This window comes from Phasianus colchicus, chromosome 5, assembly GCF_987193195.1.
Source record: "Phasianus colchicus chromosome 5, bPhaCol1.hap1.1, whole genome shotgun sequence".
Taxonomy (NCBI): domain Eukaryota; kingdom Metazoa; phylum Chordata; class Aves; order Galliformes; family Phasianidae; genus Phasianus; species Phasianus colchicus.
In genome coordinates, this window is record NC_143440.1 from 25,296,866 (window position 1) to 25,316,821 (window position 19,956).

General features: G+C 48.5%; 1 protein-coding gene across 2 annotated transcripts; it reads left to right on the forward strand.

The window, feature by feature from the left end:
- Positions 1-1,026: 1,026 nt before the first annotated feature.
- SPINT1 (serine peptidase inhibitor, Kunitz type 1) lies at positions 1,027-16,516 on the forward strand. Of its 2 annotated transcripts, XM_031593506.2 has the most exons (11): positions 1,027-1,190; positions 1,359-1,840; positions 7,677-7,828; positions 8,391-8,529; positions 9,568-9,738; positions 10,236-10,262; positions 11,536-11,661; positions 12,436-12,486; positions 12,741-12,911; positions 13,500-13,556; positions 14,470-16,516. In XM_031593506.2, the coding sequence occupies exons 2-11, from the start codon at positions 1,402-1,404 to the stop codon at positions 14,664-14,666; spliced, it is 1,530 nt and encodes a 509-aa protein (XP_031449366.2). In that variant the 5' UTR covers positions 1,027-1,190; positions 1,359-1,401; the 3' UTR covers positions 14,667-16,516. The 2 variants fall into 2 exon arrangements, with proteins under 2 accessions (XP_031449366.2, XP_031449368.2); XM_031593508.2 differs by lacking the exon at positions 11,536-11,661 and having other exon boundaries at positions 1,028-1,190.
- The last annotated feature ends 3,440 nt before the right edge of the window (positions 16,517-19,956 follow it).

The following is a 19,956-nucleotide window of genomic DNA, read 5'->3' on the forward strand; positions in this document are numbered from 1 at the left end:
GAGCACTGAAAAGCCTGCAATGGGAGACTGGTACAGCCTTCTAATGGGAGCAAAGGAGATTAAACCCCACTCCCCTTCAGGCTAGATCAGTTTAGGCTGAATCACTTTATGAACGGGCTTACTCATTCCATACACACTGAAAAAAAAGGGAGGGGGGCTGAGTGCCTCAGGCGGTGCAGAACAAAAGGAGACAATCCTGGCATTGTTTCCCCAGCATCACAGGGGCTGCAGGCAGAAGCAGGCAGCAGGAATTGAAAACTCTGGATGCGAGCAAGTTCCCCAAAATTCAAAGCCAGATGCTGCTCAAGGCACAGCCATGGCTCACCATCTCTGTTCCAATGTTTGCCATCAACACCATCTTGCATTTGCTGCTGCCTTTGAAGTGATGCAATATTTCATTAAAAATAATGTCCAGGCAAATCACAAGCACTCCCTGCACTCCTAAGCTCTGTGACAGAGAGATAAGAAGAGTTTACCCAGGGGCTTTGGGACTGTTTGCAGAGGAAGGGGGGTGTCACCAATATAGCTGAGGAACAACGGAATTTGATCTCCACTCTACAGAAGCAGGAAGGTAGGGAATGCAACCGAGTTAGGGGAAGCACCCTTTGCGTTTCTGTCTGTGACTGAGCTATACAAGAGGAGTACTGTGCCCCTGAAGATTGAAACTAAGATTTTGACGAGGAAACCTCTGGCAATGTGTGCAGGCTGTGAGACCAAGCTGGGGATTGACTCATTTGGGTCAGTGAAACTTGGGCTCTGTGCCACCCCCCAGTGATGCTGGGCCGTGAGAGCTACCACCAGAGGACATGGGCTTTCAGCACAGCAGGTCTGGGCTTTTGGCTGGCTGAAGCATGGCAAGGTGCTGGGTGCCCTTGCACCTGTACAAGCGAGTGTACGTTTCTGAAACACACAGGGTTGCACTGGGTGCTCCCTGTGAGCCTTCGCTCCCTTGCCAGCTGAGCTGGAGATGGTATCAGCCCGCTCTCCTCCCCTTCCTCTTACGCAACGCAGCGTGGAGGGGAGTGACTTGATTTTTTTTTCCCCTCTCTCTGGGAGTTGGTTTTCACTTCCTGCCCCTTCTGTGCCTTTGTCTGCACTGGACGCTGCCGAGGGCACACCTGAGGGGTGAAGGTGTAGGGGACCAGGGGGACTCCCCACTCCTGGCATCGGTCCCATCTAAGGCCACACAGGTGGGGGCTGAGAATGTGGGTTTGGGGGAGAGCTTGCAGGGTGGGGGGACACATTGGCCACTGGGCCATACGGGGCCTTGGACACGCTCCAGGTCCCTGCTCAGCCCACATTGGCATGTACCTGGACACCATCCCTCTTAGCTTGATCTGTCTTTTCTCTCCCTTTAGGAAAGGACTAGGGCCACAAGACGGGGAGGATCGGGTTGCCGAGATGGCCAGAGTAAGACCAGGTCCACAGACCGAACTCTGGGTCTGCCTGGTGCTGGTAGCAGGGGTGGTCTTCAGTGAAGAGCAAGAGACAAAGCCCTTTGGAGAAACGTGCCTGGAGGACTTTACAGCAGGGATACCGGGTTTGGTGCTGGACACAGATGCCTCCGTTCAGAATGGAGCCACCTTCTTATCGTCCCCCATGGTCCATCGGAGCAGGGACTGCATGAGGGCTTGCTGTAAGGACCCTGCTTGTAACCTGGCCCTTGTGGAGCAGAACCCGGTCTTAGGAGAAGACCACATCCAGGGCTGCTTTCTCCTCAACTGCCTCTATGAGCAGACATTCGTCTGCAGGTTCGCCAGGAAGGTTGGCTTTCTCAACTTCTTGAAGAGGGACGTCTATGATACCTACCACCAGGCAATGCAGAAACAAGGATCTAGTGGTAAGGAGTACATAAAGGATCTGTGCAAGCTGGGGATAGGCAAGCACTGAGGGCTTTGGGCCTCTTTTCTACCAGTTATTATTTGTGCTGCTGCGTTTCATCAATTCACGATCTGTTCCACAGTTTACTTATTAGTAAATAGAGCAGGAGCCATTCTGTAACCTATTTGAAACGGGTGGAGCGTGTGTTTACCAAATCAGGCTGTGTTTTTGATTCTTCACAAAGCAGAGGAAAATACATTGTTTTTCTTCTTTCTCCCTCCTTGCTACTCCTCCCCAGCCCTGTAAGGCTGGAAAGTGAAATCCTCTAAAATTGAAACATCCCTGTATTTAAAGGGCTGCATTAAGCTCCTAATTGCTTGGGGGCTGGAGGCAGGGCACAACCTGCATTTTGCCACAGCCCCAGTCTTGTGAGGCCCCTCTTTGGGGCTTGTTGAGGCTGCCTGGTTTTGCTGGCTGGGTTTTGATCATATCACTTCCACTCTGGGTCTGTTTATCTCTCTCAGCCTCTGCTTACCTGCTCAAAAACTTTGCACCTTGCCTAGAAATCCCGGTAAAAAACAAGCTAATCTGTACCTGGCCACCAGCCACGTGCTCTGTGATCTCCTTAAAATGCTGTGCTCAGAAGCACTAAAACCAATTCCTCCTGTTGCTTCCTTCCGCCCCTGTTTTGGAGGAAGCCTAAAAAGCCTCTGGCGTGACTTGGTCTTTGGCAGCTTTAGCCAGCTTATTGCCTGTGGAGGAATGGGCAGAACTTCCAGGAGACTTTCCTCAGCCCCCAGCCCACCCCTGGGGCATGGTGCAGGTGGCCAGGGGAGCAGCTGAGTGCATGACACTTTATTATGTGAGCTGCATAGTCCTGGATCTTCTGCTGGATGTGCCAGCCTGCAAGGCCAACAACTTTTGGCAGAGCAGAGGTGGCTCTCCTGTCTTCTCTTTCCCCTAGTTGCTTCCCACTGCATTTTAGGGCTTTCTGGTGAATCTCAGCTCCTTGTTGCAGCAGTAATTCCCATGCCTTTGGTCCAGGCTCAAAAGCCTTTCCACAGGAGTGCAGCTAGTGATGCACTGAAGGCCACATCTCCAGGAGCAGAGGTGGCATGCTGGCAGCTGCCTGAACTCCCACACGTTTTTCTGTAGGAGGAAAAGGTAATGCATCATCCTCAGTGCATCCTGGTTTCACAAGGTTAGACTGAAAATATGATGTGCTGTTGAGCAACAAGGTCCCTTCACCTCTGCAGACCAGCGGGCTGCAGCCCCCTCCCCAGGCTGCCCACAGCTGTGCAGGGCCAGCTCCCATGGTTGGGTATGGGGTGGCAATGGTGGAGCACAAGGACCACAGTGAAAATGGAGAACATGGCAGAAATGCTCTGTGTGCCCACCTGGCAGCAAAAAGGAAGTTGGATGTGGGTTTTGCTTCTGGACCTGTTGTGGATACCTGAAGAGGCAGGGTGAAACTGGGGTAAGAAAGCTGTTTTCAGCACACTGGACTCTCCTCCTACGGTTTCCTCTTGGACCTAATTTTGTGCTGCAGACAAAGCTGTCTGCTCGCTGTTGTGCTGCTTCTCTGTGAAAATGCAAAGCTTTGCGGCTGCTCTCAACCTGGGTGTCATCATCCCGAGGGTTGGGCTCCAAAGAGTGGTGGGGAACTGTATGATGCCCTCCTTTATATGCTGTCAAGTGTCCTCAGAGCCCCGAGGGTGTGCTCAGTGGCAATCTCCAGATGGGCTCTGCAAAAATGAGGATCAAAAGCATGCTTTTCTAGCCAATAGTGAAATATATGTTTATGTGGCTTAGCGCCCCAGTGGGTGATATTAAAGAGAACACCCACATGTTGCAGGACTCACAGTACTGCTACAATAGACCTGTTTGATTCAGGGGCTTACGACTTTTCAAGTGGAGATAGATAACACTTGAAAGAAAGCACAGCTGGGGACTGCTAAAAGACAGATTTAATTGTGGAGCGCTTCCTGATGGAAGGAGCTAAAAGCTAGGAGAGGGATACGGAGGAAGCATTGCACATGGAAATGGCAAAGGGTCGGGGCAGCCTCAGTGTGTGCCACTGCCGCCCTGCTGAAGTGTTACAGCTTCAGAAAAAAACCTCCAGGCACATGGCAACAAATGCTCTTGCTGCCATAACTAAGAAGCTCTACCCCCTTAAATCACTCCCCAGCCTGAACTTTGCTGCGAGTTTTCTGCCTGGCTCACTGGGGAGGGGCAGGCTCACCTGCACTTTGCTGGTAATCATGGAGGCCGGTGTTGAGGTAACCACCGTGAGCTTATTCTGGTCTGGGCAAACCAGTTCTGGGCGTGAGGCTGGAAAATAACCTCCCTGAACCTTTGTCCGTTTCTTGAACCAAACCCTTTGTGGGGGTTGTGAAACGCTGGGTGACACGCTCCAAATGCCCGATCTGGGTGGGAGACGGGTGGGCAGCAGGGAAGGTTTTGCAGCCCCAGCTGTGCTCCTGCCTGAGGGCCTGCTGAGGGGCTCAGCTGAGCTGCCGGGTTCTCCCCCTGCAAAGTTTCATGTCAATGAGTGTTGAGAGCTGCATGAGTTGTAGAAAATCTTCCTAGTGCGGGTGTCCAGCCTTGTGGCTTGTGGGGGCCACTGTGAGCCATGCCAGGGCAGTGCGGGCTGTGGGAGCGATGATAAACAAGCAGAGACATCTCAGCACATTCTGCTGTATTGAGGTATCGCTTTACAGTCTCAAGTACCCATGGTGTGGTGTCATCTCTGTGAGTGCTGGAATGGAGAAAATCTGGTTTTCTGTGAATTTATGTCTCAAGGGCGGTAGTTGGAATGTGAGCACCAAAATAGAAATCCTCACAATGGGAGCTTTGCCTTCTGCAGGATTTTACCAGTGTGTTCCTTTTCTGACACACTCCCCTCCCACCCCTGTGCTTACTTTTACAGCCCTCATAGGATTTCAGTGTCCTTTAGATTTCTGTTTCCCATCAACTTTGGTTCAGGTTTACTCAGTGGTTGTGCTGAAGCTAAGTAAATCATTCACTGCATAAGCCTTGAAGTGACATGAAAGTTTTTTAAAAAGCAAAAAACAGAAACTGAGACCTGAATACCCTATGAGCCACTCAAATGTGGAAGATCTTAGTTGTGAGCATTTTGGATTTACTCTATCGAGTTTTTCTGCAGGATCAGTAAAAAAAAGATAAATCTTTTTCCTATGTATTTTGATTGGAAGCTGAATTTGTCACTCGATGACATGACTCCAGCAGCTGGTGCCCCACAGAAAAGAGCATGACAGGCAACAGCATCATAAAGTTTAATATCTCCGTTAATTACAGACTTCTACAGAAACTTTCCAGAGTCCAAAGAGCATTTGAACAAAGGCAGCTTTCATTTTTTCAGACAGCCTTTCAGAGAAAAAGGAGCTGAATGGAGAACCCCCCTTCCCAGAGCAGTTTGTTGATATTGACCCCAGCTCAGTGAGTGCTTGTGTATAAAGCTCAGGTGGAGAATGCCCACCAGAGGCTTCATACAGTCAGTGGTGAAAATACACCAATGTTAGTGAGCTTTCTCCCATTCAAAGGAGAGAAAGTAGAGCCCTCTGAAAATGAAGTCCTTCATTTCTAGGGAAAGGTCCTCCTTGGCAGTCCCTGCACACAAGCAAACCCTCTGGCTTTCTGGGGATGAGCACACTTGGGGAATGTTGCTCACCAAAGATGGGATCTGGAGAGGTAGCTGACCCCATAATCAGAACCAACCTTTTACTTCACTGTGCAATCCATAGCTCAAAGCAACTGAACCAACCTGCAGTAAAGTATTTTGTTTGCTTTTCTGGTGTTTTTTTTTTTTTTTTTTTTTAAGTGTGTGTGCTTAAAAATGTCAAGAAAAAGCATGACCTGGAGTTGCTGTAAGTTAACAACCAATCTGTGGCTCTGCAGAACTGGTCTTTCCCCTGTGTCCACCTGTACCTGATGGGCTCAGCCTGGCAGGAAGGCAGCAGGGAGCAGATTGCATTTCTCTGTTGGGCTCATGGCATCTGTTGGCCCAGCAGAACAGCGGGAGCATCCATTTCCAGAGCTCATGGTGCTGTGTATCACATAGCTCTGGGGCTGTTGTTTCCTAGTTTGTTTGGAGAGCACTGCCAGCTGCAGTCATTCCTTTGGCTACAAATGCTCCTGTGACGCTTGGCAAGATCTCTTGAAAATAAAACAAAACTCCATGTATTTGTTCTGCCAGTCCTGCTCAAAGCCAAGAGGGCCAGGCTGGCCCAGCACAGTTTGGTGTCTTCCAGCTGTCCTTGTGCCTCACTGAGGCCAGTTTCTATCACTTTGGCAGGCAGCCCTTTGGGAGGAAGCAGCAGGGAGCAATGCCTCACCCAAAGGCCAAAGGATACTGGAGTGGGCACCTCTGCTTGTGATGAAAATGTCATTTTTCTGGCCTTTGCCTGTTTTGGTGGCTGCTGCTGAAAGCTTTATCCCATAGTGCTACATGAGGAGGACTAAAAGATAATGGTGGTGACAGGCAGTAGAGAGCAGCTGGTGTAATAAAATTAACCAGAAGCCCTGCAGCTGTAGGGTAATTAAGTTCTCTCATAGCAAAAGGCAGCCTGACAGTGAGGGAGGAGAGCTGCAGGTCTGCAGTCAGGTGCTCAAAGGGATGATTGATTTTGCTTGATGTCTTCACCAAGTATCAAAAGATACTGGAAAATAGAAAATTCTGGATGGATATGTGATCACTCTCACCTGGAGTACATGTTGCAAAAGCTTCTGTCCTGCTTAATTAATAGATGAAAAAACTGACAAATGGCTTATTTTTAATGTCAGTTTTGTTTGCATATATGCTTTATACAACAGGTCCCTTCAGTAGGCTCTAGCATGGGGCAACAGGTGGGACATGAAAATAGAAATATAGCAGAAAATTAAGACCAGGTCTGAAACAGTGAAAGTAATTGACTGAGGGAATAGTTTTCCAACCAAAGGCTTTGGGCAGTAATCCTCTTCTTCAGTTCCAATTGTATAAAAATGGCAGAGTGACACATCTAGATTGAAAATGAAAATTGATGCCTTTCCAAAAGGCTCGGGTTGAACCTGACCATTGAGTCCTGGTACGGGAACTACCAGGTGGGGTTTTATGGTCTGAGCCAAGCAGAAGGCATTCAGACCAAAAGGAACAATGAGTCAGACTCATTGTGTGTCACTGCGTAGTCTGATCTTCCTGGCACTGGCAAAGATCAGTTTTCATCTCTTATGCTCAGTGTTCGTAGAAGAGTTTAATGGACTGTGGGGGCTGCTGGTAAGCTAATCCGTGGAATGGGACAAAGAGTAACAATGGCATGAATGGCATTTGTGTGCTTTTCCTAAGGGAGCTGTGTCAGAGAGTAGGGAGGAAGATGAGGTGGATCCATCCAGACTCCCCCTTGCACAGCTCCAGTTAAGTGCACAATGCAGTGCATAGAGCCAGCAGTAGGAATGATGAGAGTCCATTCCACATTCTTTACCACCCACATCAGGTCATCTTCATAAGTGGTGGGGTGGAGATTGCTCTGTGCTGTTTGTGAGGCTGTGGTCCCACTGCTGAAAGGACTGAGGCTGTAGCCACAGGGAAACCCTCCTCCTGGGATTTCTGTGAGTAGATGTGGCTCAAAAGGCACTACCAGAGTGAGTTGTGGAGTTACTAAACAGCTGAGGGCAGCAGTAATGGTACTGATCACCTGATGCTCACACAGGCTGCAAGAAAGCACAGCTGTATCAAAGTACTCTTTTTAGTGAATGGCATCCATATTGATTTAGCCTGGAAGAGTTCTCTTTTCTCATAATGTGGATAAAGACTGGAGCGCTGCCTCCTCTCAATGCTTTGCTCTGTTCTTCCTCCACAGATGACCGTCCTCCAATAGCCCGTGCTGGCATGGACATGCGGGTGCAGCCAGGGGAACCAGTGATGCTGAGAGGAACAGACAGCACAGATGACCATGGGATTGTCACGTATGAATGGAAACAGGTCCTCGGTGACCCCTCTGTGGAGATAAAGGTAAGGAGTTGCACAAAGGAAGCAATTTGGTCTGTGTCACCTGCAGTCTGCTCTCTGTTGGGATCTCCAAATTTAGCTGAGCTGGAGCAGAAGCCAAGGCTCTTGACTAGCTCCAGCATCACTAGGGCATGAACACTACTTTGTAGATGTTCAATGGGACTTGTGGCTTTAGAAAAACAAACAGTTGCTGTAAAACTTCTGCAAAATACTCTAGGAAGCCTTGAAGCTTGTATGGAGCTCTTGTGGCACCTTCTGGGAGAGTCAGTATACCAGCTGATGGCTGACTTTGAAGAGTAGCAATATCTAGCTGTCGGAGACTGTGGAAATCTGGAGATGCTGCTCTCCTTCTTCCTTTCCCCTAGCCCAGCCAAAGCAACTTCCATGAAAAAAAAAAGCACCTCAAAAACCAAAACTCTAAGCCAAAGCACTGATACATTTTTAAAGCCAGAATTCTGCTTGGGGATTTCCAGCTAAACTTGTTTCTTCCTAATACAGCAGAAACACGGGCCTCATTCATCCTCTCATTACACATGCCTTTTCTTCTTTCATTTTGCCTTCTCAGAAGCTTGAAAAAGACCAGGCAGAAATCTCCAACCTACAGGTGGGCACTTACGTCTTCCAGCTTACTGTCACAGACACTGCCCAGCAGCAAGACTTCACCAACATCACCATCATAGTGCTGAATTCTGAGCAGACTGAAGGTGAGCCCACAGACATCTAGTTAGTGTCCCCGAGCTGGGGAGCTTTGCCAGCCCTTTTCTCAGGGGGCAAATGGGAAAAGAGCACAGGCAGCAGAGTGGGCTTGCATGTCACCTTCTCACAATAAAAGCCTGCACCTGACAAACAGTGAAAGGTCTCTGCATTCGTAGCTGTCTATTTTAGGGTTTTCTCATCCTCTTGTAGAAGAGGTGGCCTGCAATAATTTGATCCTCTCTGCATGCCATTGCCTTCTCTACTGGGTAACCCTGGAGTAGCTGGATCCTGGGGGTAATCTGAGAGCAAAAGAGAAGAACCCAAAAGGATTCGTTGATTCCATGTTTTTATTGTGAAGGGCCTAACTCCCTTAAGACACAGGACAGGTGAAGCCATCTGTGTGATATTCAGAATGGCCCTGGTGTTATCTATATGTTTTACTATAATGGCCTTCTTTAGTGATCAAAGTATTCAGCATTACAGTTGCACTGGGGCAGTGAATTCTTGGACAAATGCTGGCCTAACTGTCAAGCAGATAATTCCTCCTTGTGCCTCAAGTACCACAAAACTAAAAAAACATCCATATCAAGTCACTCTGTCAGAAATCTAGTGCATTGCATCCAACAATGTCCAGAGTTTGACACTAGATAATAGCAAAAACATGACACACTGTCAGTAAATCCTTGGCTAGCCTCCAAGGAATTTGCAGCCTTTTTAAGCAAATAGGGTGTCTTTGTATTAAATATCCATGGATGAATCTTCACACAGCATAAGCATCCTGAAGCAAGGAGTTTCACAGCTGAACTCTTTGCTGTTTGCTTTTATGAACATAGCACCTTTTAATTTGATTTAGTACTCTGTCCTCACATATAAGAAAACACATTATGTGTTTTCCTACTTGCCTTCCCCATGCCACTCAGAATTTTGTAACTTTTTTTCAGATAAACATCAGCACTGTTGACAGACTTTCCTTTGGAGGATTTTCTTTTCTGTATGTGAAGGTAAAATGTGCTAACCAGACCCTCTTATTTTAACTTTCTTGATAGAGCATTGCTTGACTCCAAAGAAGGTTGGTTGGTGTCGTGGCTCTTTTCCACGTTGGTTTTATGACCCAACTCTTCAGCAGTGTCAGGAGTTCATTTTTGGCGGCTGCAAACCTAACAAGAATAACTACTTACGGGAAGAGGAGTGTAAACTTGCCTGCAGGAATGTTAAAGGTGAGTCTGCTTCAAAAATCAGCCCCTTCTTTTTCATAGGATCTGGATGTCCCTATGGACAAGCACTGCACCTTTGTGGCTGGCAGAGATAGTCTGGAGAGCTGAGGAGATGAGGCTGATGAGGGTCCCACAGTGCCCAGCTCCTGGATCTCTGTTCCCTAGTTGATGCCAGATCAGCTTCCTTTAGCATCATTCATCACCACTGGCCGCATGTTGGTGTAACCAGCCAGGATGGGCATCAGCAAGAATTGTCTCCTTCTGGCACAATGTCTTCAGTGTCAGGTGTCCCTGGTATGTCCCTGGCTGCACAGATCCTCACCAAATTTTCATCCAGCATCATTAACCTAAATTCTGTATTTCTGCTCCTCACCACTGCAGGGCTTTGTTCCAGAAAAGACACATTTCTTAGGTGAAACATGAAGCAGTATAAAGCTGATTCTAAGCTGACAAAGCAGTGTGGTGGTAAATTAACTTTATTTTTCCCCTTGTCTTTTCAGGCTCTGTCAGCGGGCGACAAATGCCAGGTAAGCCTCCTGCTCCTCTATGTAATCCTGCTGTAAGTTCAGGCTTAGTGTCTCATATCCATTCCTGTGGCTTTTTGATTAGCACTCAGTGTGGAAAGTGAGGTGTCGGGGACTAATTTCTTTGCCAAGCCTTTCACTTTCGTATCATAGGATAATTCAGGTTGGAAATTATGCCTGGGGTGCAACCCACTACTCAGAGTAGGGCCAGCTTTGAGTTACGTCAGGTTGCTTAGGGCTCTGTTCAAGCCACTTTTGGGTATCCTTGAGGAAGGAGATTTTATGTTCTCTCTGGGCAGCCCTCATATTTGTTTTCCCTTCTATTTGAATCAGTTTCCCTTATTGGATCATGTGTCTGTTGCTGCTCACCCTTTTACTGTGCATCTCCAAAAAGAGTCTGTCTTTTCCAAAACTTCACACTAGGTCATGTGGTCCAATCTCTTGCTGCATCTCTGCTGCTTCACTCCAGCATGCTGGTGTCTGTTGTGCACTGGAGATCTCAGACTTGGGCAGAGCACTGATCAGCTGGGACCTCAGGGGCAGATGAGAATGGCCAGTTGTCTCTGCCTGCTCTCCCAGCCTGCTGTGCAGTTGGACATCCTTGCCACAAGAGCTCTCTGCTGATTCACGTTTACTATGTCCACCTTGACTCCCAGGGCTATTCTGCACAACTCCTTTATCACTTTTTGGTGTCCAGATGCTGTTCTTGTGTGGAGTTGTTCTATCTCAGGTGTGGGATGTTTAACTCTCTGCTTTGTCTTCGCATTTGCCTTTGCGCTTTATGAGCAGAGCTGGAAGCCTTCTCCTGCCTGCCCAGCCTCGCTGCATGGCACTGAGTTCCCTGCTTCCCCCCATTTTTGGTATTGCTCACAAAATTGTAAGTGATCTTCCCCTTCTGCGGCTTCGCTGCCCCAGACTCTGCCCTTAAGCCAGGTACCTGGGAGGTCCAGTGGGCACTCCTTCCCAGTGAACACTGAGGCAAAGAAGGTATTGAGTATTTCAGCCATATCTTGTTCTTTTGTCACCGTCTCCCCACGGTGACTGGGGCATTACCATGCCTTGCCTCCAGCTTCCGTGGACTTCTGTTTTGAGAGGAAGCATGGCTGTTCCTGCTTGGCTTACAAGCAAGAAACGATTTTCTCCTTTTTGAGTTAAGCATCACAGAAGAGAGACCTTTGCCAGCCCTTTCACCGTTTTTTAAGTCCTTCATAACACATCTGTGAGGCAGGGAAAATGAACAAATTTTAATGAACTATCTGAACTGTTTCTGACACAGTATGCAATGGGAATTGTCAGGCCTCCTCGTTCAGATGCAAGGATGGCTGCTGCATTGATGCCTATCTGGAGTGTGATGAAACTCCAGACTGTGCTGATGGATCAGACGAGGTGTATTGTGAACAATGTAAGTTCTTCAAATTCTGGCTTAGAAAACTTAGCATCTGCACAGGGGTGAGTGCAGTGCTCAATGCTTGACTCTGCTTTTTGTTGCTCTGTATTCTTCTGACCCTGCATGAGCTCACACTATTGTCATATTTTCAGGTTCTGCCATCTCCCATATCTCTGACTGCTACAGCTGATTTCCCCTCTGGGATGTTTCTTTCTACCATCTTCCCTGTCCCTGCCTGTAAGACTTCAGAGCCTGCCTTCCCTTCCCCTGCCAATGTTTTATTTCTGGATGATCGTACCTTGTCTCCTAGTTTATGGAGATGGGAAATTAAACCATGATTTCTCCCAATTGGTTCAGCATCAAAATCCCCTTAACATCCTCACATAATGCTAATGTAAATGTACAGTGGTGAGCTGCCAAAGTCTGTAATTTCCCTCTCTCCTTCTCCTCACAAAATTCACATAATCTCTTCCTTATCTGTGGGTATTTTGTTACCTTCTCAGGCTTCTTATTTTGCCCTCACTTATTTCCTAGACTAGTACTTTTTCATAGTTCTCAAAACCTGGAGTGAGAGCATCTTCCCCTTTTTTTCTTGGTGGAAAAATCTGAGAAAGTTGAACTCAAATTGGGAATCATTTCTAGTTACTACACTGTATTTTCCCATGTTCCTCTCATAGCTTTGAGCTACCTAAGAACCTCAGGGTGTATCTCCTTCTCCCTGGCTTATTGTAGCAAATAAATGTGCAGGAATGCCCTGTCTAAGATTAATATAAAATATTTGTCTTGCAGATGCTCGTGAGTTCAATAGACTGCAGAAAATCAACGTCACACATAAGCAAGGTACGTACCATCAGGAGCACTTTGGCTGAATCTGCCAGCTCCTGCCTCTTCCTTCAGTTCGGTGTTGGGTAGTGGCAGCACACCTTGGCATTGCCAACTTGAGCAGCTGCCAACTGGGCGGTGGGCACCCAAGTGCTATGGGTCTGACTGTGGCTGCTCTTTGCTACAGTGCTTGTGCTCTTCTATCATGAGCAGAGGTTGGTGCTCTGGTAAGACGCTGCTTGGGCTAGAGCATCTCTCCTTTGCTTTGCCAGCTCACTGCGTGGACTTGCCTGACACTGGACAGTGCACAGAGAGCATCCCTCGCTGGTACTATAATCCCTTCTCTGAGAAATGTGACCGCTTCACCTACGGGGGCTGTGATGGCAACATGAACAACTTTGAAGAAGAGGAAGAGTGCATGAAATCATGTTCAGGCGTCACAAGTAAGCAGGAACAGTGAGGGCTGAAATACAGATCAGACTTGGAAAATCGCTCCAGATTAAGTTCTGTGGTGACAAAGAGGCAGTGACTTGGAGCCTTTAGACAAAGCAGCTCTGTTCTCAAATCCTGGCCATGCCCCACAATGTTCTGCAATGTATTGACTGCTTATGGGGAACAATGCATGTCTACAGCATGTCTGCTGTACAGCCTGTCATTTGTCAGAGCTGGAAAAATTCTGTGGATGCTAATGTTCAGAAAGGTACAGAGTAGCATGACAAAACTAGCCAGAGTTATGGTATGGCCTCTCCAAAGAATATAATTTTCTAGCTTGGATCCAGTTCTCCACACGTGGGAGGAGAGAAATGAAGAAAATTCTCCATATTAGGCAGAAGTTCTGAACAATTAAGAGGGAAAAATTTCACACTGTAGTGCCCTGCAGGTGTTGCTGTGGAGGACAACAGCATAAATAGGAGGAATTCTGACACTGCATGCATCCAGTCATTTTGCAGTACTGGAAATATGCTCCTCAGAAACCTTTTTCAGCCCTTGTTCCTTTTTTCATAAAACTCTTCTTCTTACTCTCAATTCAGAAAGAGATGCCATTGGTCGGAGATGGGAAACATTTGAACCTCAAAGTGATATGTTAAGTGAGTAACAGTTCCTCATACAGCTTATTTGTTGCTTTCACTGTCCTGAAAAATATTTTGCCCTTCCTTGAAAATATTAAGCTTTTTACCTATTCCCCGTACCCCTTCTGAGACTAAGGGAGCAGTGCAGTATTTGTAGGATTCTGGCAGGGACTAGAGAGATTTTTCAGTGGACCATGCACCTTTGGTCCAATTCCTGCTTTGTCTGTGACTCCATAGATCACTGCAGAGACCGCAGAGGCTCCTCATTTCTTTTCCATCAACCTGCATGAATGCTGCAGTGTTCAACATCAAAAAATGTCGCAGAAAATTCCTCCTCAGGGCCACATTTACAAAAATGACCACTAAATTCTGCAAAAAAGAATGCCCAAGTGAGTATGTGCAAAAATATTGGATGCTAGATTGGGGTGAAGTCTGATTAGCCTATCAACCCTCAGAGCTGTAAGCTCATAACACTGCTACAACTTCTTTCCCCACAAACTCAACACATTCACCGCCACAGCTCACTCCCATGGCATTCTCCTGGCCAGGAGTGCTCCATGTAACCTCCCTTTGTGGCCTCTACGTTGGTGTATGAAGAAAATCCAGCACCGGAGAAGAGTTTGATATTTAACGGTGTGCCAAATGGCCAACTCTGCCAAAGTCACCGAATAGCCTTTAGAGGGCGTGGTGCATCCAAGAAATGATGGAAGCTGTGATCTGGGAGAACAGCAATACTCTTGCCAAACCCTTTTCCATGTAGTTGTCTTTTTCACTTAGTTTTGCAGTGCCCACCCTGCTGTCAGCCCACCCTTTCTCCTCTCTGCCAGCACAGCTTCTCCAGCAGCTTTTGTGCTTGCTTGTTCCCAGCGTGCTGCTGCAGAGCTTGTGGAGCAGACCCCCTAACTTGTTCACATTCATGTGTCCCCTGCAGGTGCCTTTGAAGTGGTGATTGCTGTGCTCCTTGGGATCTGCATCATGGTGGTTCTGGCCATCATAGGCTACTTCTTCCTGAAGAGCAGAAGGAAGAGCAGCCGCCGCCGCCAGCCAACCACTGCTACCAACTCTACCCTATCCACCACAGAGGACACCGAGCATCTGTTTTACAACGGTGCCACCAAACCAGTCTGACCTGCTCCAGTCTCTCTCCCAGCCACACACTGGGACATTCCCAAGAACTTCTGGAGTTTTGCTTTTAGATGGGGGCCTCTGCCTGGAGGGCTCTTTCTTAGAAGACATTGGTAGCCTGAGGCCAAGATCTAGCAGTGATTTGGCAGTAATGTGGTTGTGATTGTCGTGGTTAAATGGCTGCTCTGGACTCAGGACCTGGGAGTATTCTGATGCTCTCTGAGGTCTATACTTTCCTAACCTCAAACAATCCAGTGAAACTTTGAATGACATCTTTCTTCCTACTCAAATCTGGAGCGCAGCTCAGCTCTGCTTACTGAAGGACCCTGAGATTGAATCTGTGTAGCATTCATAATGGTGAATGGTACAAGCTCACCATGGCCAGCAATTTTTTGTTTGCAGTGCCGCTTCCTGCCACTTGGCTTCAGATTTTCTACCCTTTCCCCCAAACCTTTGCCAAGTTGCCTTGCCTTCCAGCTGTCCTCCTGGTCGTGGTGAGCCCTGTGCGGGCTGCGTGCTTCTGGTAACTGGCTGGACCTGTTCTGAGAGCCCTGCGACACTCTCCAGTGGTTTCTGTTCTCAAGACAGAAGGAAAAACAAATAACCTGTTTTAATCACTAGGCTTTGCTTTTTAACAGAAAAGCACACCTAGAGTTTTTCTGCCTGTTGCATGTTGCAGCCACCTACATACAGTATGTGTCCTCCACTTTGTGAGTTGCCCTGGTTGCTTTTCCAGTGTTCAGTCTGACCCTGAACATGCTGACAAAATACCTATTTATTCTCACATGAAATGAAAGGGAATGCCCTGACTTTTTCTGCTGATGCTGAGGGGAGGGCAGAAGGATCCAGCTCCCCATTGCTGCTGTGGTGCCAGCTAGTGCTGCCCATGGGAAATCTCTGCTCCCAAAGAAACCTTGGGGAAAGCACTGCTTGCAGTGTGGGAAACATGCTCGAGGGAGGAAGGGAATGAGAGGTTGTTGGGGAGAAGCACAGTGAAGGGATGCTTGAAGGAACCAGAGGGTTTCCTGGAGGCACTGATGCCATCTGTGTGGTCCTGGCTGTGCCAGTGAGCAGAGCTGATAGCTGATGCTTCCTCCAGGAAGCTTGTGCTGCTGCTTCAGTGTTACTACCCTCTCCACTGAGCACACAGCCTCTCTCTCACCTGAGTCCATAGCATCAGGAGGATGGCCAGCGAATGTCCCCAGATTCCTCCTTCCTGCTGGCCTGTCCCTCTTGATGCAAGATGAACCCACCCCGGGGGGCCCAGAGCTCATCCCTGGCCCTGTGGCAGTGTGTAATAGCTCCACCACGCCAAGGTGCCATGTTTTCCCCATGGCTGATGAAGCAGGGGCCACCAGCTTCGCATGGCTGCATCTCCAGCATCAGACTTGTGTCTCTGAATGCTGAGGGTTTCTGCTGTGAACAGAAGCTGATGTTTCTGTAGTCCCTGGTACGCTCTGGCGTGGGGTTGGTACCAGTCCCTGAACCCCTTGTGCCTGCTGCTCCTGGAAAACTGCTGTGAAAAGAGAGGAAATCAGGGTGTGTGTGTGTGTGTGTATGTGTGTAAGAAAGCACAAATTTATGTACAGATTTTAGTTTAAATTCTTGGACCCTTTCAAGGCTGGAAGGGAGAAAATGGCTGCCCACAGCCTGGTGGCAATCCAGCTGCATGCCTCTCCCTGTTGCAGGAGGGCTTGTTTGATTCCTCCATGGCTTTTCACGGTCTATCTTGTATCATTTCTTCCATCGCTCTGTTTTTCTTCCAGCCTATGCAATAAACTTACCATCTTGATTTACTTTTTGTGCACCCTCTCTGATAATACAAGTTGCAATAAAAGGGAATTGTTATCTTATCTGACTTGGGAGTGATGTCTGAGAAGCAATGACCTGCGGAGGGGAAGGTGCCGTTCCCATGCCTGCTATCTCCCACCCTTTCATCTGCAGGTGTTGCTGCAGCCAGGTCCTGCGGTTTGGGAAGAGGGGGGGGCACACCACGAACAGGTGAATGCAGCAGGTAGGGTTAACCAGAGAGAGCAGTCCTTCCTTGGGAGTGCTGAGAGTGAGATCATTGCCCACTAATTCAGAGAGATGAGGCAGGGTGTAACCTGAAACTGGGCTCCAGCTGGTCGGACTGGTTCTGGTCTGAAACCAAGAGCAGACACTGCACTTCAAACAGAACCGGCTCGAGCTGCATCTCTGGGCTGGCGATGGCTCAGGCACAAGATAATGGTGATGGATGTGCCTTAAACTTCACTGAACATGCAACACAGGATGCCCCAGCACTGCTCCCCTTCACAGGAAGGTTTTCTTAGCTGCACTCTGTGCTTTGCTATCATTGTTACCTCTCCCCTAACAACACCACCCCCTCCCCCCCACACCTGCTGTCCTGTCCAGCTGCTGGCACCCGCACTGCCCTGTGTGCACTCTGAAGGGTCACCCAGGAGACACTGTGGCCTGCTGATGAGTCACCAATCCTGGCATGGAGTGGGCAACTCATGGTGGACGCTGGAAGCCAAGGCTGCCTCTCTTGACATACCCTAAGAGAGAAGGCTATGTTATTACATTCTCATTCATTTAAGGCACATCATTGCATTTTAAGCTGCGATGGAGGGCACGAGGGGCATCATGAAGTCATTGCAACACAGCACAGGGAAGCTCAGAGCCTCTGTTACTGCTGAGCTGCACACCCGAGCCCTGCAAGCCCAAGTCGCACCGTGTGGGGTCACCCTGCCTGCACACCCCGCTGCCAGCAGAGCCCTGGCTGCCTGCTTCTGCTTGACAGCGTGCAACTCCGGCTCTCCCCCTGCCTGCAGCCAGAGACAAGCAGCTATGTTCTGCCTTGAGCTTTTCGGGGCAGAGCCATATCACCCCATGGCAACTGCTTTGCTGTGCTGCTGCCCAGAGGGTCCCAGGGCCTGGGACTGACTGCTTGAGCTTCAGAGTGACTTGATCCCAACGGGCCCTGGGAGCCCCGTGTGGCTGTGGGACTGGAGGCAGGAAGCATTAGCTCACAGTTAAATATCGGGTGTCTCCAGCTCCCCTGTGGCACAATGGCTCTGTAAACACTGCAGCTGCCCCGGCACCACAGGGGATGGCCCTGCCTGGCAGACAGGAATATTGTCTCCTGCACAGAGGCCACGGTGATGTGCTGCTTTCTTATCAGTTGCTCCAGCTCCCTGTGCTAATTTATTGCTTGAGGAAAAAATCGTTTTGGCTTTGAGGTCAAACAGTTTGTTCAGGTTATCAAGAGAGCTCCCAGCCCAGGCAAAAAGAGGAGTGGGCCCGTCTTCCTGCTCTGCAGAATGCAAAAAGAAATGTAAAAAGAATGTAAAAAGAAGGCCATTTCTCCCCCTTACTAGAAGCACTGGGAACAAGAAGGCTTGCTCTACAAACATATGCCCTAAGCTCTTAAACATGGCTCCCAACTGAGGAAGAGCTCTACAGCTTCAAAGCCCCATTGCTCTGCCCTTTTCTTTTCTTTGCTTCCACATTTGGGTAACAGCCTCCTGGGGTTTGAATGAGTAAGTGAACCCCCAGCAATCATTAAATAAGGGGGTACACAAACTGATCTGGGGCTGTCTGTGCAAGGCAGCGGCATCAGTCAGAGCCTGTGTCTGCAATACTTGTCCTGTTTGAAGACATTCTTCTAGAATTAGATCAGATGCAGATTTGAAGTGCCATGGCTATTCCAGAATTTAGGAAGCAAACACTGCTTGCTAAAGCAGTGCCTGTCTGGGAAATGGGCTATGAACCTTTCCAGGCACTCTTATTTTCCTTGATGAAATGGAGAGAGAAATTGGAAATACTCTCAATTGTCTTCAAACACAGAACCATGTGTTCTCTAATAATTTACAGTTGCTGGGAAATAGAGCCAGCAATGATAACATCTATTTAAGAGAAATTATAGCTGATCCACTCTGTCCTGTAACACGGAGTGTAAAAAGGTTAGGAGGTGCTTTTTTGCAAGGCAGGTTGGCTGATCAGTGTCAGAAGGAGATGGCTGTTTCCAAAGCAAGGTGCCATGTGAGGTGTTGCAGAGTTACTGTAGCCCTTTATCAGTGACCACCGCTCCAAAATGTCCTCATCTGAAGCTGCATCACGAATTTTGAAACTTGCCATTGGTTCCTGTAACAGCTCTCCACGATTTCTGGCAAAGGCCAGGCCCAGTGGTTAATTACTGTGTTTATCACATTGCCAGAGCCTGCCTGCATGAGAGGCTGTAGGAGATGGCAGCTAGCCGGTGACTTGGGCTGCAGAGACTCAGGGCTCTGGTGGAGCCAGCCAGGCACTCTGGCAAAAAGAGGGGAAATTTCCACACATCTCAGCGTAGATGAGGTATATTGTGTCTTTGTTCTCCTCTGACACACCTGACCACATGCTGCGTGCTTCAAGATTATCAAAAAATATTTGCAGCTGTTCTCTAATAGAGTGCTGACTGTACTGGCTCAAGAATTTGATCTGCCAGGACTCCCCCAGCCAGAAACTCTTCTTTACACAGTGTCCCTCTCATGTAGGCATGGTGGGAGCCATTCATCCCTTCTCCAGCTGCACCCGGGTCCAAGCTCTGCTCCCTGTGCCTCCACTGCAGTCTGCCAGTTGCACTGATGTGGTTTTTTATTCATTTGGGTGTTGTTCAGCCAGAGCAGGTTCCCAAAGTGGCTTTCCAGCCCCACTGAGGTGTCCACAAGGAGGAGCAGCAATTTCCTTATGTCCCACCAGTGCTGCCTTAGACACTGAAATATCAAACCAGTGGGGACATCTTGTGCTGCTGACACTGGACACTTTGGTGTGAGAGGCCATGACCATCAAGCTGTGGGATCTTGTTCCCTTCCTCCCCATCCATTATGATCCATGTTACCATGCCCCAGCCAGGCTCCAAGCATCATAGCCAACTAGGAGGCAGCAGAGAGCAGAAAAATGACTGCAGGTCTCCAAGCTTCTTGTGGGTCCTCCACACATTGGGTCTTCTTCTTGGGTTTGTCAGAAGTTGGCAGCCACACCTTCCAGCACTCACCATATACTCTGGTATATATTGGTATATATTTTTCTCTGTCTTGGAAGCAGCTGCAAATCTGTATTAGGGGGTGGGGGGAGCATTTCTGACCTTTGCATTAGGGCAGACACCTGGAAGCGCCAGGGTTGTAGCAGGACCTTGTGGCTGTGCAGTTGGAGCTGCTGCTGAGGACCTGGAAGTGTTCAAGACCAGGTTGGATGGGGCCCTGGGCAGCCTGCTCTAGAACCAGATCTGGAGATTGGTGGTCCTGCCTGCAGCAGTGGAGTTGGAACTTGATGA

What these genes read in the sequence shown, in the direction of transcription:
- SPINT1 (XM_031593506.2), top strand. Translation starts at nt 1,402, where the DNA reads ATGGCCAGAGTAAGACCAGGTCCACAGACCGAACTCTGGGTCTGCCTG. An exon ending in ACCCCTCTGTGGAGATAAAG is followed by an intron (nt 7,829 to 8,390) that starts GTAAGGAGTTGC and finishes TTGCCTTCTCAG; the next exon opens with AAGCTTGAAAAAGACCAGGC. An exon ending in CGAGGTGTATTGTGAACAAT is followed by an intron (nt 11,662 to 12,435) that starts GTAAGTTCTTCA and finishes TTTGTCTTGCAG; the next exon opens with ATGCTCGTGAGTTCAATAGA.